This window comes from Mercenaria mercenaria, chromosome 9, assembly GCF_021730395.1.
Source record: "Mercenaria mercenaria strain notata chromosome 9, MADL_Memer_1, whole genome shotgun sequence".
In the NCBI taxonomy this organism is placed as follows: Eukaryota; Metazoa; Mollusca; class Bivalvia; order Venerida; family Veneridae; genus Mercenaria; species Mercenaria mercenaria.
In genome coordinates this window covers 7,367,698-7,385,294 of record NC_069369.1, presented here as the reverse complement: position 1 = coordinate 7,385,294, position 17,597 = coordinate 7,367,698, and the positions used below count along the sequence as shown (strand labels likewise).

General features: G+C 33.8%; 1 protein-coding gene across 3 annotated transcripts in view; it reads left to right on the top strand.

Annotated features, from left to right (window-relative positions):
• LOC123546421 (antiviral innate immune response receptor RIG-I-like) overlaps window positions 1-16,983 on the top strand; it is a 31,353-nt gene extending 14,370 nt beyond the window's left edge. For all 3 annotated transcript variants that reach the window (XM_053550782.1, XM_045332673.2, XM_053550781.1), the window contains exons 4-16: window positions 1,390-1,686; window positions 2,371-2,437; window positions 3,862-3,912; window positions 4,787-4,938; window positions 5,122-5,306; window positions 6,909-7,098; window positions 8,168-8,330; window positions 9,466-9,561; window positions 11,992-12,164; window positions 12,537-12,666; window positions 14,294-14,497; window positions 15,477-15,644; window positions 16,167-16,983. In XM_053550782.1, the coding sequence (XP_053406757.1) occupies window positions 1,390-1,686; window positions 2,371-2,437; window positions 3,862-3,912; window positions 4,787-4,938; window positions 5,122-5,306; window positions 6,909-7,098; window positions 8,168-8,330; window positions 9,466-9,561; window positions 11,992-12,164; window positions 12,537-12,666; window positions 14,294-14,497; window positions 15,477-15,644; window positions 16,167-16,801 (2,511 nt within the window). In that variant the 3' untranslated portion in view covers window positions 16,802-16,983. The remainder of the gene's footprint in view (window positions 1-1,389; window positions 1,687-2,370; window positions 2,438-3,861; window positions 3,913-4,786; window positions 4,939-5,121; window positions 5,307-6,908; window positions 7,099-8,167; window positions 8,331-9,465; window positions 9,562-11,991; window positions 12,165-12,536; window positions 12,667-14,293; window positions 14,498-15,476; window positions 15,645-16,166) is intronic.
• Window positions 16,984-17,597: the final 614 nt, after the last annotated feature.

The window sequence follows — 17,597 nt, the reverse complement described above, 5'->3', positions numbered from 1 at the left end:
GACAGAAACCGACATTTATACAACAGCAAGTGTTATATTTATTTTGTACTAAAGATTTTTATTCTAAATTACAGCACAAAAGAACTTAATATTTTTTTTAACTTGCTAACAACTGTCGTAATTTTTTACAAATATATAGCCGATAATAAAGAACAAGCAAATTTGATGAATTGCTATCCCCCGCCGAATGGGTTTGTGGTGAGGAATGGCAAAGAAATATATCCGGCAAAAAGTTAAGGATGTTACTAAGAAGCAAATAATTCCATTACAATTGAACTTAAAAGAGCAGATGTCATTAAGAGAGCACAATCAAGTAAGAAATCTGGAACGTGGGTGTTGACGTGGTAGGGTGATAGGGGAATTACAACTTCATATGTTGAAAGTTTCATAGAAGGTTTTAGAAAAAAAGGAATGATAAAAGAGGTGCGTGTGTGTGTGTGGGGGGGGGGGGGGGGGGGGGGTGACCGGGTGAGGGTACAAAACTTCACATGTTGATAATAGATATTGATGAAAAATAAAAAAAAATGAAAAACAAAATTTGATGCGGGGTGGATAGGTTCATGATCGGGGTGGTGGGGTTGACTGGATGGAGGAGCGAGATGGGGAAGGGTACAGCTTTGCATGATGATAAATATTCATGGAAGGTTTAAGGTTAAAAAAAAAGAAAAACTGGGGAAAAAAACAATTGTGGGGTGGGGGAGGGGAGGGGGAGGGGTGTAACCAGGGCGGTGGGGGTGACCGGCTGTGGGTACACAACTTCACGTGTTGATAATTAAAGTTCATGGAAAACATGAAAGAAGTTTAATGAAATTCTACCAATTGGTTAGTTTGTTATGTACAAATATGTGGATTTAAAGGTCAGTAACTCGAAAATTGTAAACGAAATTGTGTGTGCACTACCACATTATGGTAATCTAAATGAAATTTAAGTTTCATAGTTTTAGGTCAAATATGTCACAAGTTATGAAGCAGAAATTGCCGTATTTATAGTACCATATATAGTTAACACTAGAAAGTACTAAGGGCCATAACTCTGGCGTTACTTGGGCAATCTGACTGAAACTTGACGGACGGAAACACGGACGGACGGACGGACGGACAACGCCAAAACAATACCCCCTCCCCCAACTTATTAATTATAGTTTGAAATTTAAGACAGCGACCTATATACACATGTTGCTCAATTAATTAAAATCTGTGCCTGTAGAAATACCACCATAAAGTCAACTTATTTCATCTGATTTGTATTTGTGTTTCCTTAGATCAATTATATATTCAAATGTGTTTAATATAAGTAAAATAATCAAATTATGAATCGCATCTTTATATAACTATCGTTTTTTGACATTCCTAACTAGAAAATAAGAAATACATATTCTTGTGTATAAGCTGAAGAAAGATCAAATCCGCATTGATAAGGAAGAGGAAAAGACATTGAGAGAGAAAGCTCTACAGCGTCTTGAAGAGGAGAAAATTAAAGCATTAGATGACATTGAGGCGTCCAAATGTGATGCGCTTGATAGCATTAGCAGCACCAAAACGGAAGTTCTTGAAGAGCTTGAGAAGTATGAAGTAGATGCAAAAGTCCTTTCTGAAGTAAAAGCAAAAACAGACAGCCATTCAAGTACTATACAAATTTTAACGGATAAACTGAACCGAACAGAGGAACAAATGAAAGTACTGAAGGTATATTTTCGCTTAAACGTTTAAATTCGTGTAAGAGAATTAAACACTTTAATACTATTTGACATCAAAGTATACTGCCCTACTTATAAGCATTAGACATATTTTATATTATATTTGTTATGAGAGAAGTCGATGTTGGACAGTTGAAAACTTTACCTGCAGAATTCTAAAATGAGTGTTGGATTGTAACAGTCTTTAAATTCTTAATGTCCCTGCCGATACATTCCAGTTTCTGAATGCTTTATGTCTGACTCATCGCCTTTTTTAGAGAGAGAGAGAGCTTATTCATACATGCTTATGAATGATTTTTTACAGATTTCTGCAAGCGTTTGCAAAACCACTTATAAATCATTCATGATATTGACCTCAAAATATGACTCGTCATAGGTTTTTAGGTGAATCATAGACGTTTTTACTCCGACCAGTGTAATCAATTGTTAGAATTGCTTTGCTTTGATTAAAAAAAAAAGTAGAGAACACAACATCACTGATCCAATTTCATATGGTGCTATAAAAAAGTTGTAAAATCACATATTTCGATTCAGTCAAGAGTATATTAAGACAGGAACACGATTGTCTTATAGCTCAGGGTCACACATCTTTTTGTTTTAACAAATACTTTATTTCTAGTGATATATCTAGCTATTTGTGACAACTGATACTGATACTTATCTCGTTATCTAGACTGCAAAGGGGGTAGATGTAAGCGGTAAAGAGGATCGAACAGGAAAGGACAATGAAATCATTGAAGGTATACATTTTATAGTTTCTTCGCTTTCTATCTGTAGACAAATATTAGACGCAAATTCTTCTGTTTCTCAACAATTGTTTACAAAATCTCTAAAGGTTGCATTTGATCTTTCTATAAAATCTTTTGAACAATGTAATAATATAACTTTAGGGACAACTAGGTGCAAATACAGAACAGAAGAAAACACATTTATCCTACCTTCATGCATGCGAAATAAAGGGCAATATCTATGCGAACAACTATTACAGGACATATTTATGCAATCATTTTTATAAACGAGCTTTTATAAGGTAAGGTAGATTAGACCGTCACGAATATATCGCTTTGCAATTAGAGGATAGAAGAAGTTTTTATAACGGAAACGCCCGATGACTCATCCATAGCGTTTGTCCAGCACTTCTATCAAAGAATATTGCATTTGGAATCGAATGTTATTGAATAATCCAATCGTCAAGGAAACGGTTTTTTTTATTATTTTTTTTTTGTGAAGCGGTGTTATGGCTTGTATAAATTTAACTCACGCTTGGTAAGAACGAATATCCGACTTGAAACTGAACTTTGGATACACTGTCTTGGTAAAAATCAAAATTATTCATTCATGTTCACAGTACACAGAAGTCGAGTATAAAATACAAGGTTAGCCTTTGTTTTCCCGCTTTTATTTTAAATGTTTGGGATTTTTAAGAGCTTTATATAATTTAGAGTTACATACACATACACGTACACATACCTAGTTGGTGGGAAATTATAAGTAGAAATGATTTAAAATCAAAAGGTAGGATAAGTAGAACATTACGTTACTCTCTTTATGTCTTTATAAATTAAATTTATTACGTCCGTCTACGAAAAAATAGAAGTCGAGGCTAAAGCTCGACTTTTATTTTTTCTTCGACTTACCTAATGAATTTAATTGTATAAGACAGTAACCTAATATTCTGTCTATATATTGTGAAATTGTTTTTTATTGTATTTTCTCTAGCAAGTCATTACTGAGAAAACTGGTTCCCTTTCTAATAAATTAAATCCACACTGATAATTTACATATGTATTTTTAAAATGTATGGTGTGCTGTCAGCGACAGTAATAACCCAAGAGTGCTTAGTATCTTTCACTGTTTTAAAATTAAGGAATTTGTCAATGTGAATAAGTTGAAAAGATAAAAAAAGTTGTAAGAATTTTCTCTACTATCCATGTGAAATAAATAAGGTGTATTCTATTTATTGCACTTTCCGTTAAATTATAAACTGACAATCATTCTAAATAAACGGAATACTTTGAAGATTTGTACAGTAGTTATCTCGTCAAATTACCTTTAATGTAATTGTTATCCCTTCTTGAAAATTAGGAATAAATACTAATGGCGTTCCTTTCAATATGTCAAGAGGTAGCTTTTGTCACATTGATAAAACAATTCTGTATTTTAGAACAAAGTGAGGGCGACAACGCGGAAGAGGTCATACCATTAATACAAACAGGTTTGTTGTTTTGTCATCGTCAGTACGTATTTACAATTCAAATTGCAAGTTAATTATTATCTTAATTACAACACATGTACATATGTACATGTAGCTAGTAAATATATCAGTTTGGATTCTTTTGACTTTATGTTTATATTTTCTGTGTAGCGGTTTGTTTAGTTAATGATTATCTGTACAATGACAATCATAGTTCAGGTTGAGAAGGAGATCATTACAAAAATTAAAAAAACAGTCATTGTAAATTGTATTAAAAGTAATTGGGAGATGTAATAGCCGGGACGGCAAGCTTATTCTGAAAATACGTCAAAATCGTTGAAGTAAATGTTCCGTTTGTATCTATAGCTACATATTGAATGTATCAAGTATGTAAAGTATCCAGTGGTAAAGATACATCATTATGACCCTATCCGTTCTAGCAGAAGAACAGGAGTATTAATCAATCTAAACGGCACCGAAAGTCATCAAAATAAAGTTATTTATACTCCACTTTCCACCCTTAAGGGTACGTTTGAGGATTATACATATCTATGGCCTATTCGCGACATGATTCGGAAACGAATCGTTCACATATATTTGGTATAGCTCAAATCGTCTCAAAGTTCTGTAGCTTGTAAAAATGGCATTTCATTCAAACTGAATGGCATATGAATATTTTCAGAGTATGAGGGTAAAGTATATTTGAAAGAGAATTTGTTAAACTGTTTAATAAACTCAAGATATTAACATGTTTCTATACAAAGACTTGGTACGTGTTTTCATTTCCTTTATTACTCGTTTATACGTAGCGTAAAATTTTCACTAAATTTTGATGGAGTAGCATTCACATTGAAAATCGAAATCGAACAGCAATTAGATTCTACATCCTTTCTAGATGACGATTATCGAAAGAAAGTAGAAGTTGAGCCTATAGAATTACGAGAATATCAAATGGAGCTGGCGACGAAAGGTTTGGAGGGAAGCAACGTTGTCGTATTGGCCCCTACAAATACTGGCAAGACAAGGGTTGCATGCAAAATTATACAGGTAACCAAATTCTGAAATGCAATCTATTTTAAAAATTGAAATGATGCAGTTACACATGTTGTATATTTTCTTTAAAATTGAAACAAGACTGATGATGATTTAAGTGCCGACAAATACCTAGAACACACAATATGATGATTAAGAAAATATATCAATCGGTATAGCTTTGGTCTGCACTTTCAGGATCATTTCCAAAAAAGATCACAAATGGGCGATTTTGGAAAAGTAATATTTTTAGTTCACACGGAGCCTTTAGCATTTCAGCAAGGGAAAAGGTGTGCTGAGTATTTGCCTAATTATAGAACAAAAGTTATCACTGGAAGAGTGCAGCGAGAAAAGAAACATTACTTGAAGGACTACATTGAAAGGTAAAAATAGCTCATGATGATGATACTTTCTGCAGTCATAATAAGTTGCATTACATCGATAATAATATGTTTATGTACTTGAACCGTGATTTACGAGGGATGTTCAATAAATACCTGGAAAATTACTCATCATGAAAAATCGATGACACTTAATAATACGTAAGTCAGGAAATGTTAAAGTCATTTTCTTTTGGTAAATATCATGTAAATGCTAGTCCCCATGGCAACATCATGTGAAGTCGTCCGGTCCAATTTTGTCATCTTTCCTACATCGAATTCAAAAAAATATCACCTGCCACATAGCTAGTTTTCAAGCTACGATTTCTTAAATCGGAAAAATATTTATGTGCAATGTAAGTGCCAGTAACGTTAAATTATATGTGTGACATCCATATTGTGTTTTTCACCTCAGTGTCGAACGGAGATATGCGACTCTTTTAACACTTATGTTCAACAATCCAGGAAACACACAAATGAAGAGAACACTATCAACACAATATTAGGTAATAGGTATGACACGGGATCAAAACTGGCCAGAAGAGTATTCCTGACGGCTCGGGTTTCTGACGTCAGAAAACAATTTTCAGTCGTTTCATACTACAGTAACATTATATGAATAGGCTTAAATTTGTTCTTAGAAAGGTGTAGGAAATACATATAATGGCGAGAGACATTAAACCACTGGTAATCACGAGTAGCGTAGATTAATGTTTTAGTGGAACATTCTCTCCGAAACAGCAAATGAATATTGTTCATGTTCTGAAATCAGTCACGTCATTCATGTATTTGCATTCAATACATACTATAATACATAATACATCATATTTTCAAATTGAAGGGAAATTGGACAAGAAATAAAGTTATCAGATAATATTATCTGTACTTTGAAAATTTTTCATATCATAGTGGTCGATTAAAAAAAATGAAATGGAACACATTCTGCTGAAAATTCTAATTTTGTTTGTCTGCGTTCTGTGCTTCCAGATTTTATCAGCTATTAGAACAGCAGTCTGTAAAAGTCACTGAGACTTACCACCGAGTGACCTTCCAAATATATAAAATTACTTTTCTTCTGAAAGCAACTGCAAACGTAACAGGGTTTTAAACAGTTCATCACGTGACAATCGGATGACTGCTTGGTGTGTTGGAATTGACCGATAAGGTGTAGACACTCAAAATATCACTCCGAGAAAAGGTGATACGTGTAAAATGACTGAAAAAGATCACTCAGTACATTTATTGTAAATCATAGACTGAGTTAATGTTAGTACTTTATCTGCCTATTATTCAGTATATTTCAACATTTAAGTATGTGCTTTGTTTGCCAATATCACTTACAAGAACGTTTTCACTTTTTTTCTGTGTACAATCGGATCCTCCTTATATAAACTTTATGTTGAGATGACCACTTTTAGACTCTACTGATAGTGACAAACCGTTTGAAACTGGTACAAAAGCCTGTAGAAAGTGTGAAGCAAGGTCTTGGGTCAGGATCATAGTTTAGTTTTGAATAACAAATGACCATTTTGTGCTGCATCTTTTCATATGTACTGTCATAATTATTGTTCATTTTACTAAAGACAGACGATTTGTTGATTGCAGGAGAGATATACTGGTAGTAACAGCCCAAGTTTTGCTAAATTCATTAAAACTAAAGGAGATAAGCAGCTTAAAGGATTTCTCATTGATCGTGATTGACGAATGTCATCACACTATCGGGTCACATAGCTACAATCAAATTATGAACCGACACATAGAGATGAAATTGCGTGACAACATTGGATTGCCTCAGGTAAAGTTAAAAAGTAAAATAACTAAAAATCAAGAAGTTCATTTCACTTTATTGTATCAAATCATATGTTAACTTTTTCGGAACAAAATACCCAACCTTATTTCGTTGCCAATACATTATTACTAACAAGGATTTCAAACTGTGACTTTTTGATGAATTTGTGTTAGAATTCACCGAAAAAAACAACAACAACAAACTGTCTAGACACTCTGTACATTTACTGAGTGGCTGGTTTATCTAATATCAAGAAACTCGAAATATTTTTTGCATTATTAATTATTAAGATGCTGTTTAAGAAATAAAAAAATAATTTTTCTTTTGTATTTGGAAAAAAAAAAAGAAACGATTTATAAATTAACAGCCCTTCATCTTGTCCAAAGTAATCATTTTGCATGAACTTGTATATGTATATTCTACACAGTACTGTATGTGTTAGTAAAATGTTTGTGCAAGGGAGGAAGAATGGTAGTAGCTTTTTGTTTTGCATATAAGGGCATCTAACAAAACTTATTCTTAGTGCGATGTATAAAAACAAGAGACTTCGAAGGAAACCTGACATTTAGAATAAGAATTAGTTTAAATATCTCGAAGAGAATATAACATATTGCCTTTCTGTCAGGTAAAACTCAAACAATATTAAGTATTTTGCCAATAAAGCATACTCGTTTGCATTAATACGACAAAGATACCAAATATATCTATGTATTTCGCACAACTGTGAGTGAGCTTAAGTGCAGTTTATCTATATGTAACAATTATTCCCGACTTCACTTTTTATGTACTTCGCGGAAGTGCCCCACAATTCAACGCAAACTAAAGGTTCTTCACCGCAACGTGTTGCAATTTGTGCTCATGAACACCGCAATCACTTTATTGCTGTTGCGGTGGAAGCTGTAAAACATGTTACAAGGGATGCTTGAAAAATCGTGCACTCTTGTGGCTTGTATAATTGTATGCGCTAGGCACCAATTGCTGTGAAGCATGGAATTTGAAATAAAACGGTTAACCGTAAGGATGAACACCATGATGCGTTTATAATGATTTATTCTTCACCATTCGTTTTAAACAGATTGTAGGACTGACTGCGTCCCTAGGTGTAGGTGGAAGCACAGACGAAAGAGCAGCTAAGGAACACATGAAAAGCCTAATGGTCAATCTAGACACAAATTACCTGAGCACAGTCAAGGAAAATCTTGAACAGCTTCATGAATATGCAAACAAAGCGAAAGAATGTAAAAAGAATGTTTTACAAGTAGTATACATTCAAGTCAAACAAGCCATAAAGCTTAAGGCTAATGTAAGGTGTTTGGTTGTCTCCCCTGAAGTAAATTTTCAGCCATGACTTTGGATGCAAGTTTGATTATCATAAAAATGATCAATACCCAGTAACAAACAAATAAATCGTATATCACAATATAGATCTTTCTTGAAAATTTTACATGTACTTGCAATGCCCTTTATACTATTAAATAGGGGCCCATAAAGTGCTATTCCTCTGGAGGACAGTTGAAAACATTCAATACATCAACATGCTAGAAGAGCTGTTTTCGTCTCCTTTTTCTTTATTTGCAATCCGAGCGTTTAAATACAACCGTAGCTTTCAGCAAACTTAAAACTTGTAGATTTGCCTTTTGAGGCCCTGCAAAACAGAGAGAGGAAAGTATGGTAAAACAATGCTCAAACTTGTGTCTTTTTTAAGAAAGGAAACGAGGTACAATTTGTTGTTGAAGAAATTATTTCAGTGACTAGACCTCTGGACATCTTCTCTAGCTCTAGGTCTGGTCATCGGGCCCCAATCTGCTATATTAGGCACAAGGTATACGTGATAGACCGTATCCAAAGGGAGCAATGTTGTTTCGTAATCAAAACTACAGATGGGGTGCTATTTCTCAACGACTTAAAATCGTACGGAAATGTAGCCGCTTTTAGGTACCTATTCCATTGTACAAAGTACATTGCCTTAAGATGACAACTTTTTTGCGTTAACATGCTGTTTTCTTCTTTTGTCAAAATGCGTTATCTGAAGTTGATTCAGTGGTGTTAATTTGCATATAAACACGTCTTTCTAAACCTTCATTGTCATAACGATAAACGTTAAATTAATTTCTTGAGAGTTCAAACCAGGATTTGTGTAGGGACGTATCTAAAGTAAATGGAAAACTACAATAAATTAGATAAAATGTTACACAAGAAGAAACATACGCGAACAGCAGCCCTGAATGCGTATGCTATAATTATTGAATTTTTCAAAAGGGCTATTTTAAGAAATTACAGATATGCTAACTTTTAATTAATTTAAGCTTTTGCACGGTACCCTAATATTGTGCGATTGTAGAAAAAGATATGAAATAAGTCAACATATTTCAGATAAAGAAGTTGCTAGGAATAGGCTTTATGATCGCTACAGAGAGGCTCTCCTTGACATAATCAACGATATCGATGTGTACATGGCAAATCATGATTGTGAGTTCTTTATGTTATTACACACACTTCACACATGCAAGCTTTCTTGTTTCATGTGATAAACGGAGTCTGTATTTATCGCTATATATTTCAGTGTACTAGTAAATTTAAGCATTGAGTTACCTTTAAAAGCGGTTGGCAAAACAACTGTTTGTTTGATAAAGTTTTAATGTGCCTGGTTTCATTCAATATTTGAGGTGTATCAGGGAGCCTAGTATAACGGCACTGGTTACAAATAAACCTAATAATGATTATCAGTCAACTGAATGGGTCAACTGCACTTTGAATTTATATCCATTTTATGTCAGAGCTGGTATTTCGAAAGGGTACGAGGGTCCTGCAAAACGTTGTGTCATTGGGTTCGGATTTCTTAAGTGCTAAGTTTTATCAAAATTATTTTTATTACAAACCTTCAAAGTTTTCCCCTTTACCGAAACACATTTTTGTGACATTTTTACCCAATCGCGAACAGCAGATGATAGTCTTATTTTGGTATCTCTTTGAAAAACCGATAAATGGGGCTGCCAATAGATCTTCTGAACTTATATTTCTTTCAAGAAAGCATTTTCTTAAGCCTTGGAAAAAAAATGTCACAGGGACTCAGGTCAGGTTAATAAGGCGTATGGTTTACAACTTCCAGCTTTTCAGAAGCCAAAAAAAGACTTAACAACCTCGCACATGTGTGAGGATGTGTTGTCTTGTATAAGATGGACTCCTGACCATCCTTTGCTTGAACGGTTCTTATTGTAAAACTTTTTCATTTTCTTCAGTACAGAGTTCTTGTAGAATCTTCCAATGACTGTATGACCAGGTGGACAAGGCACTTGAACGGCTGGTCCACTAGAATTTGAAAAAAATGCGTACGATATCTTTTTCTAACTTATGGTTCTCTTGGCAATACAGAGGCGTTTTTGATCTTTTCGCTTCCATTGCTTAATATCAGCCCTTCTCTGTGGCTCAGATATGTGCACCAAAGTTTCGTCACCTATTAGCAAGTTAGAAATAGCCCGACTATCGTTTGGCTATATCTTTCACAGACAATCGCGCATCCTGTTCGACAACAGCTTTTACAGCTGCGATGTTTGCCTTTGTAACAGAAGTTTTAGGCCTACAGCAACGAATATTATCGTCGACAGATATTGCCAGCTTTAACAGCTTTAACCCACCTAAACACTGAAATGGCCTGAGTTCCATATATACCACACAATTCATCAAAATCAATATCTGCTTTGAATCTATATCAATCCTAATGCGGCATTTAATATAGCTACGAATTTCAGTCATTTCACGCGTCCATTTTACAATGTGACAAGTAAATTGGTCAGTATATATGACTGCATGCATTTAAATTTGAAATAACCCGGTCATTTGAAAAGCTATTTGCACAAAATAAACGGATATCGTTAGCTATTTGACACACTATTCAAGTGCAATAAAACGTTTTAAAAATACCTGGGATAAAACTATGGAAGCACATTAGTGACAGAACTGTTTGCAGGACCCTCGTATACATCTGTATACCGCTGTTATTAATATCTGTAAATATATTTATACCAGAATTTAGGCTAAGACTGAGAGATATTTATATTCAGAACTGGCGTACAAATATGAACACGTGTACATCGTTATACATATACAGAGAAATTAAGTTGTCATATGTAAAATCTGAATACTTAGAAATTTTAGACAATAAAAAATACAGAAATGTAATTGCAAAGTTAAGATTATGTTCACAAAATCTTGCTATTGAAACGGGAAGACATAGACAAGTAGATAGAAGTCAAAGAAAATGTACCATGTGTGATTTGAATGATTCAGAGGACGAATTTCACTTTGTTTTAAAATGTCCATATTACAGTAATCTTAGACAGCAGTTTATTCCAAGATATTATGTAAGACACCCGAGCGTTTTTAAATTTATATCTCTTATAAACTCGGATAGGAAATCAGTATTAATAAAACTAGCTAAATTTTGTATCCAAGCATTTGAGGTTGGAAACCAGGTAAACATAAATTAAAGTTTGTTGTTGATATTTTTATCTATAATGTCAATGTACCGACTGTAGTTTAAAGTTGATGTACATTTGCCACGATTGTTATACATTTATTGGGCGATGTAAATGAACACTCTCACACGTTTTGACAAATTTTGACTGTATTGACATGTATTACCATTTCTTTGTGTTTGCATGTTTGTAAACTTGTATTATTTATGACGATGGGCTGTTATGCTTAAGTCTTAATAAACTATATGTTCTGTTCAAAAAAAAAAAAAAAAAAATATTATCAGATAATGTAAATTTGTATTTGTTTCATAATTATATGTCAAAGAAATGATCCCATTTACAGGGAAATCTTTGAAAACATTGGTAACTCATTTTTCACATTATTTATATTGTGTATTTTGTTTCCATAATAATTCATATTAAGGTATGAGGTTGATGACAAGAGACGATGAGTTCATCAAGGAACTAGCCCGTGTGCCTCTTGACAGAGGTTCTGAGCAGTTTTCACAGTGGATCGGCAATTTAAACGATGGTATTGGAAGGCTTCAAAGCGACGAAGTAATCAGAATGATGAGCCCATGTAGACGACACTTAGAGGTCACTATTATGAACAAAATTCTTAAAATACTAAACGATTGTATTTTATCTGCTGGATTTTAATAGCGTTTCACCGACACAGTTTTAATATTTTAAATGTGGAGGAAGACCACTGATGCAACACCTGGCTTTATTTCCGGCACGGACAGGCACCTGTGTTGAACAACTAACCCTCTCGATTCCGGTCCGAAGTCACTGATTGTATAATTTTCAACTGTACTTGTTATCACAAATAATGGTTTTTCTTCATTGTATTAAATCTGATAGTGTTAAACTACACGAAATATAGCTGAAATATACATAGTGTAATATTGCCTACTGGAATTCCGTTTTTGTATTGACTTATGTGTATTGATAAATTGTAATTTACAGATATACAACAAAGCTTTGATGATAAACGCAGATGCGAGAATGTGTGATTCTATGGCAATTTTGTCAGAGTTCATGAAAGCCGAAAAATCGGGTAATGAGACTGATGAAATGCTACTCAATCATTATATGCGTAAGTCATTGATGATAGCTTATATATCAAACATTAGTATTGCACTCATAGTATATGTATCTGTACAAATAAACTTTTTTAAAATATGAAAACAAATATCTCCACGGAGATGAATATTCTACATGTAGATGTAATTCTAGCGCACGTTAAGGAAACAAATGCAGCTGAATAACTTAAAGTTTTACGTACGTTGCTAAAGGTATGTTCTAACATGACCCGATTCATTTCCTATTAAACTTAGAAGGCTGAAAATTGTATGTAATCATACAACAATTCATTTTTCTGACGTCACAATTATTACGTCATAGCGGCAAACGGCATAGCTGGAAAAGAAATCAACAGAAATCAGGGAACTATTTAATAGATCCATGTCGTCAAGAATGTACTTTGAAATCCTTTTCAAAGTATTAGAATCGAAATAATATATCTCATTTAGTGATTTGGTCTTGAATAGAATAATATCTTGTCGTTCAGATGCGTATTATTATATCACTTGGGCTGCGCCCTCGTGATATGATTACTTCACATCTGAACTTCAAAGGTTTTACCCAAATTGAGGTATGTTATTTCTTAATTCTAACACGACCCGGTATGTGTTTTTATTATAAAAAAAGAAGGCTGAAAATTGTGTGTTAATATGCAATAATTCATTTTTTCTTAAGTCACAGTTATTACGTCATAGCGCTGGAAAAGAAACTTACAGAAAAGCGGCAAATATTTGATGGATGCTGTCCAGGATGGATATAATAATCCTTGATAACGTGTTAAGAATTGAATAATATATCTCAAACAGTGATTTGCTCTTGAATAAAATTAATGTTTCTCGTTTAAATGCGAGTTTTTGTATCACAAGGGCAATTCCATCGCATGTAACTTCCAAACAATAATTTAATTAATTAAGAACAGAACAGAACAGAATTGTTATAATAGACTTGTACATGGTACATCTTCGTACATGATAAACATCATCATTATAATGCTAATAATGTCACGTGATTATAGATATTAAACAAATCAAGATGATTATGTAACAAACTACAGTATTTTTCAGAGCTGAAGAATGAACAATCATTATATATAGTACATCGACATAAAATAATCATACACATATACACACACCTGCACACATAATGCAGACATATCAACATTACATTTAAGTTGCTAGTAGTAAAAACAAACAATTTACTGGTTGTGATATATTATTTCGTAAATAGATATGATTTACCAAAAGCACATATCCTGTCTTTAAAGATGCCTTTAGACCATATTTATACTATTATGATCATTTAATTTAGCTGATTTAAGATTTATCGGTCTGTAAAGGTATTGGAATATTAAAGATCACATAATCATTACTAATACAATATGATCAGGATAACTGGTGTATGTTTTTTCTGTTTTTGTTGTTGTTGTTGTTGTTGTTTTTTTGTTGTTGTGGGGGGAGGGGGTATTGTTAATTTTGAAAATGACACTCGTAAAACAATAACTGATACATAAGACATAAACGTTTAGTCCTACTTGTTTGTAAGTTAAATAACTGAAAATTTCGGCTTATTATTTTATATGACATCACGACGTGTGAATTTTACTGCCACTAAAATAGCTTATGTGCATTGTTTTTGTTCAGGCTTAACTTCTCAGCATTTTGAGGATCCTGGAAATCCAAAATTGATGAAAATGGAAGAAATTCTAGCGCGACATATGGTGGGCAAAGAGGCTAGATGCATAATATTTACTAAAACTATAGATCTTGCAATGGCAATAACGAACTGGATCAACGAAAAAGAATCTCTGAGAAATCTGAATGCCAAAGAATTTCTTGGTAGGAAAAGTAAGTTGCTCTTCATATCATTTATCTTTTGATTGTTCTATTTATATCTAATATTTATCAACATACGATAAGACATGACTGTGTCTCATCTATAATAATCAGGAATCAGGCCTTCAAAAATTATATTAAGGCTAATTTTTTATGTTTTACGACATTTTTTCTGCTCAGACACACTCTATGTTTAATGTCCCGTCCACCGCGCTTTCCTCTGGGGGTTGGGGAGGGGGCGGGGGGGGGGGAGGGGTATGGTAATAATTCTTAGATCCCTCCCTAGGACTGTATATTTGCCCCTTGTCCTTCGTCCGTCTGCCCTTAATGGTGTTTTCTTTGGTGCTGTCACCGAGTACATAGTGTAGAGTTTCATGGGATTTTAACTGCTATATCTTAACTAGATCATATTCGTACTTTACAATGTGTTTCCATATTTACTATAACGTGTGCAACAACGTTAAAACAACACAGGGGAACATCGCCTTCGAACGGTCAATGGCAAAACACCATTAGGGAGCTTATAACAGTTAATTGCGCGACAACCCTCAATCTTTATTACCCCCGCTTCAAGAATTCCAGGACACTATAAAAAGAAGTTCTTCCTGCCAGATGTATTTCTAACATACGTATTGGTAACTGAAGGCACAAAAATGATCATGTTAAGATTGATATAAGAAAGTACCAAATACGCATGCACTCAATATCACTCTTCTTCCACACTGTAATATTAGGGAATGTTGCCTTACAACTGAAAATAGATTATTACTGGTAAGGAACCCAAGAACATTGCTTCGGTTAACTTTCAGTCATCTTAACGGCTTTAAAATAAGCCAACAAAAATAAAATCAATATATCTTACATTGTATGTAACGTCATTTTAACACTAAGGACAAACATTTTATCTGAAAAATGAAACAAAGGCGGGAAAATTGGAATTACTTTCTCCTCACACATTAGTGTACTATCAGAATGTGTTTTGTTATTCAAGAGATGTCAAGACTAAAACAAATCGACGTATTGGAATACTTTCGAAATGGAAGGCATAAAGTAATAGTTGCTACATCAGTGGCAGAAGAAGGTTTAGATGTAACAGCATGTAATCTTGTCATTCGATACGAGCATGTTAAAAATGAAATTGTTCGTTTGCAGTCAAGAGGTATGGTATTCATAACATTATCATTCCTTTCCGTTAATGACAGAATGTGAATCTAATAGAAGGTTTTGTTTGTACAATAAACGTGTATTAAATTTGATGGACAAAATGTGGTTTCATTGTTTCAAGAGCAAATTCAAATATGAACTTTGAAGAAAATAATCTGGCTTGTGTTATAGTAATGCTATTTTGTACAAGTACACTAAACTGTAGATCTGTCATGTGTATACTATTCAAACGCATTACCATATCTCCATATCTAAATTGCGTAAAACATCGGAAATTTCTAAACATATTTTTTACTCTTTTGCTTACAAATATGAAATCTTTTTTATCCAAGTTTTGCATAGTCACTTAGCTGGATAGAAATAACATTATGTTTCCGTCGTAAAGTTTAAATTTCATCATGTTTTTTTTAAAGAAATGCAATCTTTACCTTAATATTATAAAATGTTTGCTTTATATCGCTTTACTCCTTTTAAGCGGAACTATTTGACTGTCTTCTTAAACGTTTATGAATTTAAGGTCGTGCTAGAGCTAAAGATAGTAGCTACTATGTCCTAACCAAAGAAGGTTCGAGTCTTATTCAAAAGGAAGAAGAACTAGAAATACGGGAGAGGGTGATGGACCGAATAATTCCAGATCTGCGTTTCTATACCGAAATGAACCAACACCGCTGGACGCAAGAATTAAAAACCATGCAAGAAGAGAAAATTGCAACAGAGCAACAAAGAGAACGAACTATTTTAGCAAATATCACTCCGGGTGTGAAACATCTGCATTGTTATAACTGTAACAGTTTTATCTGTTTGACAACAGATTTACGTAGATTTCAGCTTAACCACCATATTGTGATAGCTGAGGATGTTCAAAAAAGGCTGATATTTTTGCGAAGTCCTGATCCAAGGTATGAGGAAGAAGATTTCAAATCTGATGGCAATATTATGTGCGACAAATGCCAAGTTCCTATCGGCGGTGTTTTCGAGTTTAAAAAGACCGAATTTCCATTAATTAAAATAAAGCGTGTACGAGTTATTGACCGGTCGATCAATAAAGGCCAAGTATTTAAAATCTGGAAGAAGGTTAATTTCAGGATTGAACAAATATCTTCTACGGAACTTGAGCGTATTGTACTAGTGCGTGACGATTATTCATATTAACATGATTCATAGTTACTTTAAGGCTAGAAATGGCGACATTTCAAACGCATTAGACAGAAATAAGATGTTGTTTTCTTTAGATGGTGTTAATATACCTACACCAGTCATTTAATGTATAATGAAATCATTGTATAAATCTTTGTAGTCACAGATACATCTACAATTAAATTCATATTGACTCATTTTCTTTGAAAGTTTTAGTGTACGAAAACCTCTTAAATTACCTCAAAGGTTTTCTGTTGCCTAGCATCAAAAAATAATGCCTGAAAGTTCTGTTTGTTCGAGTGCTATCAAGCATGTTCAAGGGCCCTCGTATGAACCCTTTCCGTTATATGAGGAAACCATCCAGCTGGCTTCCGGAAGGTCGGTGGTTCTACACAGGTTCCCGCCTTTGAAAAAATGATGCATGGTCTTCCTCCACCTTCAAAGCTGGAAAGTCGCCATATGACCAGTAATATGTCGACGCGACGCTACACCCATCAAAATCAAAACCCTTTACCATTTTGTTGAAGTATTTCTTTTCAAATTCTGACTGAAAACATATAAGTCAAAATAAAGTCTATGACAAAAAAAAAATGATACGGTTTTAGAATTGCTGTGAATGTTTATATCCTGTCCTCTGTGCAAAAAATGTCCTAATTTACAGCACAAACATGCCCGAGTCAAGAATCGCTCCCGGGCCGCCTGTGTTCTTGAACAATACACCAGTCTACCCCCTGTACTCAGTTACAAATGCTTTTCAAAATTAAATGGAAAAGCTAGTAAAAAAACTAATTCTTATGTGTTTTCATAACAT